This window comes from Vigna radiata, chromosome 5, assembly GCF_000741045.1.
Source record: "Vigna radiata var. radiata cultivar VC1973A chromosome 5, Vradiata_ver6, whole genome shotgun sequence".
Taxonomy (NCBI): domain Eukaryota; kingdom Viridiplantae; phylum Streptophyta; class Magnoliopsida; order Fabales; family Fabaceae; genus Vigna; species Vigna radiata.
This window is the reverse complement of record NC_028355.1, coordinates 18,807,834-18,812,852: the sequence shown is the minus strand read 5'-3', so window position 1 is coordinate 18,812,852 and position 5,019 is coordinate 18,807,834. Positions and strand designations below refer to the sequence as shown.

The 5,019-nt window shown below is 30.3% G+C and overlaps 1 protein-coding gene across 1 annotated transcript; it reads left to right on the top strand.

The window, feature by feature from the left end:
- Positions 1–1,051: 1,051 nt before the first annotated feature.
- LOC106761031 lies at positions 1,052–2,265 on the top strand. Its single transcript, XM_014644502.2, has one exon. The coding sequence runs from the start codon at positions 1,307–1,309 to the stop codon at positions 1,826–1,828; it is 522 nt and encodes a 173-aa protein (XP_014499988.1). The 5' UTR covers positions 1,052–1,306; the 3' UTR covers positions 1,829–2,265.
- The last annotated feature ends 2,754 nt before the right edge of the window (positions 2,266–5,019 follow it).

Below are 5,019 nucleotides of genomic sequence, written 5' to 3'. Positions count from 1 at the left end.
TCTGGATTGCATTCTAAAATTATATTATATTATATATATATATATATATATATATATATATATATATATATATATATATATATATATATATATATATATTCTGGATTGCATTCTAAAATTATATTTCAAATTGTTTCAGTCTAGAGGTATAAATAAAAATCAACCCAAATCGAGTGTTTCAGTTATAGAAATTTTGTAATTTAAAAAATAATCTTTAATCAAATTTTGATATACCTTAATTTAATTAAATTTTGTAAGTTTAAAATATTTTTAAATATATTATGAACGTGTATTTGAGAATATATATCTTTTGATATATTTTGGATTGTAAATATACTTTTTAATCTGAAATTATATTTTAAATTGTTCCAGTTTAGACCGATAAATAAATCAAACCGAACTTATATTTCAAATTGTTTCAGTTTAGAGAGATAAATAAAAATCAACCCAAACCGAATGCTTCAATTATAGAAATTCTGTAATTTAAAAATTCAATCTTTAATAAAATTTTGATATGCTTTAATGTAATCGAATTTTGTATAATTTAAAATAATTATTTAAATATATTATAAACTGTGTATTTGAGAGTATATATATTTTTAAATATATTTTGGATTGTAAATATATTTCTAAATCCATTATATTTCAAAATATTTCAGTCCCAAACCTTCGTTTATAGAAAATTTGTAATTTAAAAAATCAATATTTTTATCAAATTTTGATATCTTTAATTTAATCAACTTACATATTTTTTTTTAGGGTAGCTTGGTGCCCAATCCAGGAAACCACAGGCCGCCTTAAACCTATGTCGGTTATCACCTCACGTTGCATCACTACATCCTGTGTTACCCTCTCCTCGTCTGCCACGTGTACCACGTCCTGTTTGGTATACCCGAAAAAGGTTAAAAAATATTTTTTATTTGAATACGTCTTCCTTGACCTCCCAAATCCCCAACCCAATCCCACGCGCTATACAGGGATATAAAGAATACCCCGTCCATGACTCTGCATTGAACAAATCTTAATCAACAAAAATACGTGGCTCCAACGCTGCACGCGTGAGAGTGAGAGTATTTCTGTAATAACTTGGAAGCACCCCTCTTATACTTTTCCACTTCTAACCCTAAGCCGCCTCCGCTTGCATAAAAACCTTTTACCCTATCATCTCTTCACTCGTTGAATTTTCAACTACTCTCTTCTTCTTCCTCCTCGTCTTCTTAAATCTTCTCCAACCATATTCTTATCTTCTCTCCAGACCATTCGTTTTCTTCTGCACTTCTCTTGCTTTGCTTCAATTTTTCTCCAGATGGACGTTGCAGTACTTCATCCGCAGGATTTTCTCGCAAACAAACCACCCAACCACTACCAAACCGTACCCCCAAACTTTCCCAACATGAAACTCTCCAACCCTAACCCTAAGTTCCAGCGGACTTCCCGAGGCCGCAAGAAGCGGGCCGATCCACTCCCACAAGACGCCCGCGGCCCGGCCCAACACGCCAAGCCTCAGAAACACCAGCCGCAGCAGCTTATCATGGGCCAGGTCAAAATCCTGAAACGAGGCGAGCCACTTGCTCAGAAGACGCCGGATCTACAACCGCCCACGGAATCCGTCCAGAACGAGGTAACTATGGAGACGAAGACCGTGGAGATAAGTTCGACTTCACCTTCAACGGAGAAAGTGGAGGGCTTGTATGCGGGATATTCGTTGCTGGTGACGTCGCCGCCTCCAAACTCCGTTCCGTTACCGATTTTTATCACTAAGAAGTTCGCGGCCAAGAATTGCGCCACGAGTGACTTACGGAAAATTTTACGACTTGATTTTCCTTAACCGGCTATAAATGGACGAAAATTTGGATGGAGGTTGTTGATGATTGGAGTGATATAGTGCTCGATCTACTCTTATTTTTTCAGCGGGTGGTTCGAGTGCGAAGAATCTCTGATTGTGTAGCACTTTCTTCAGGTTGCCGTGCATACATGTTTATAGTGTCATTTGGTTTAACCTTGTTTCTCTTAGGATCCTTGGTTTGTTACCCTAATTCGTAGGTATTTTGAATTTGGGGATAGGCTTCTGTGTATCTATGTAATGCTTTGTAAGTATTTAGGATATAGAAGCATCCCTAGTTTACTTTTTTCCCTTCAGTTTTTGTAATTTTATGTTTATGTTGGTGTCATGTTTAGTCTCCTCACAAGGTCTGATATGGGGTAATTTTATGTTCATTTTTAATCTTTGAGAATAGAAAATAGTACAAGGTTTAATTCCAATTCTGAACTCTTTTAATTTTGAGAAATTGATGTTTTTATGAGGTTGTTTGCTAAACAATATATTTCTAAGATCACAAGGAGGATTCTAAATTGTAATGGTTGAAATAGATTTTTAAAACTTGTTCTTATAATAATTATTCTTTTCATTATATTCTCAATTTACGATCTTTGGTATCAAAAAACGGATGTCCATACTCGAGTGAGTATTGGTACTAATACAATTTTTTTATTATGTACTCGATTTTTTTATCATAGTTTTTGGCCTCAAAAAACGAACAATGGAGGACGAATGGAAAATAAATAAGAAAAATGAAAAAAAAAACTGAGAAAGAAGACTAAATTATGATATTTATATTCATTTTCAGAATTTGTTGATAACTAAAAACAAACATTTATATATAGATTTGAGAATATTAATACTTATTTATAAATTTCTTTATTCATTAATAAAATTTATCAATTGATTGATAAACTTGAATTACTTTTAAATTTTTGTTATTATTGAATGATGATGATTTTTCTGAGTGGATTAAACAATTTTTCCTTTATACAGTTAAAAATACTGGATGCATCTAACCCACCTTATTATTGTAATTCGGTGTTGCGTATGTTTCCTAATATTTAAACGTTTTGATATTTAGAATTCCAAACATCAATGATTAAAATGACGTCTACATTCTAGGAACTTTTAAATAATCTTTGACTACATTTAATTGAAATATTATAGAAAGAATTTGTTGTATTTGAATATTTAAAATATTTTTTTATTTAAGCATTCTAGTGATATTTTTTTACTTTTAATTTATTTATCAATGTAAAATCTCATAAAATATTATTTTAAAATGATGGTAATTTAAAAATAAGGAGGATTTATTATTTTAATATTAAACCATTTTTATTATAAATAGTTTTGTTATAAATAAGTTTCATTGTTTAAAAATTTAAGATTATAATTCACAAATCATTTTTTGACTTAGAATCAAGCAGTTTATTGTGAGGTAAGGTAAGAGAAACTATAATTATTGTTTTAGCTTATGAATGTATTATAAAAATTGGTATAATTTAGGAATTATAGGTGACTTTGAGAAATCTACTTTATCATTTCTATCAAATTTGAGACTTTGACTCACACTTGGATTCCTAACAATCTCCCATAAAAAGAAGTCAAATTTGATTGAAAGAAGCAAACACGATGTGGGATGATGCACATGGAAATCGATTGAAGGAAGGAAGAATTTAAGTTTATGGGACAGTTTATTGGGATAAACTTAAATTTTAGAGTTTTATTAATAATTTTATTTAAATCTTATTTTATTAGTTTTTGGTCTAATAATATTGAGTTTGATTTGATAGAGATAAAATAGGAATAGGTAGTTATGATTTTCTGTTTATCCAAGTACAATATTATTTTATGATATATTAAGCAGATTTTATTTTTTATTTTCAGATTTTATTTTTATTTTCATAATATTGTGAGTATCACGACTATTTAAAGTCCTTTAGTTATCAATGAATGGTAGATTCAATTTTAGGAAAATATTTGAGTGTGTGAATTGTGAGATTTTCCTATCATATACTACGCATGTTCAATTGATGATTTTGATAGTATGATATTGAGTATAATTGGAATTATGTGATTGCAATGTTTGATATTGTCATGATTAGGTGTGACGAAGTGGTTTGATGGTTGAAATATTGAATCGAAGTGGTTTGAGGGAGAGCTAGTCAAATTCTTGAGTTTTAAGATTAAAAAAATTAGAGTTTTGACGAATGAGTTTGAGAAAGAGAGATTGAAACGAGAAACGGAGTTGTCATGGGATAATTTAAGACTTGTTTGAGGTGTTAAATGATTAAAATCTATTATGAAATAAAATGGGAGTTCTTTGGTGAGTTTTATAGTGTCTTTAGTGTAAAAGTGAGGTTTTAAGTAGTGAAATTGTGAGGTAAGGTGTGTAAATTGGTTTAAGGCATTGGGGTTTGTTATTAGTTGGTTTGTGACTTGTCTAAGTATTAAAATAAGAAAAAAATCTGGTGTATAACATTTGGTGTCATCACGGGGTAAGTTCTTGGGCACATTTTAGTTTAACTTTGAGGTTTGACTAATGAAATCTTGAAACAAAAAGGTTATGAATAAACTGAGGTATTTGGGTATGTTATCTAGTGTATTAAGACTTGTCCATGTTGATAGATTATTGACATCGAGTGTTGCAAGAGATAAAATTTAATTTAGGCACTTTTGAATTGTTGAGTTGGTTTGGTATATTTAATTTCTATCTAAATAAGCAATGTAATCTTATACTTTCATCTATAGACATGTTTTCGTATCAATATTAGTGTTACAGATTCTAAATTGATAATTTGGATATGTTTAAGATGCACAAAAGCTAGAAAGATGAGGTTGCTTATAAGAATAATTAATTATCTCGCTTTATAATCATTAATCTAGTTAGAATGTCATATTTTCTACAAAACTCTTGGCAATGATCCACTATCACACATGATAATTGATTATTATTGTCCGAAAATCACCACTGCACCAGTTTGAAGAGTTTTCAGGGTTTTGAATGTCTGTTTTGGACGTTTTTAGGTCATTTTGGAGGTTTTGGACCCTTCTGAAGTTGTTGGTGAGGGTTTCAAAGCTGTTTTGCTTACCTAATCATGGGTATCAAGATGTTGTAAAGAAAATTATGTTATTACGTGACTTCTGATGACTTTTTTGGTTGATTATGGTTCTTTGAATTATAATTAGTGATCTTA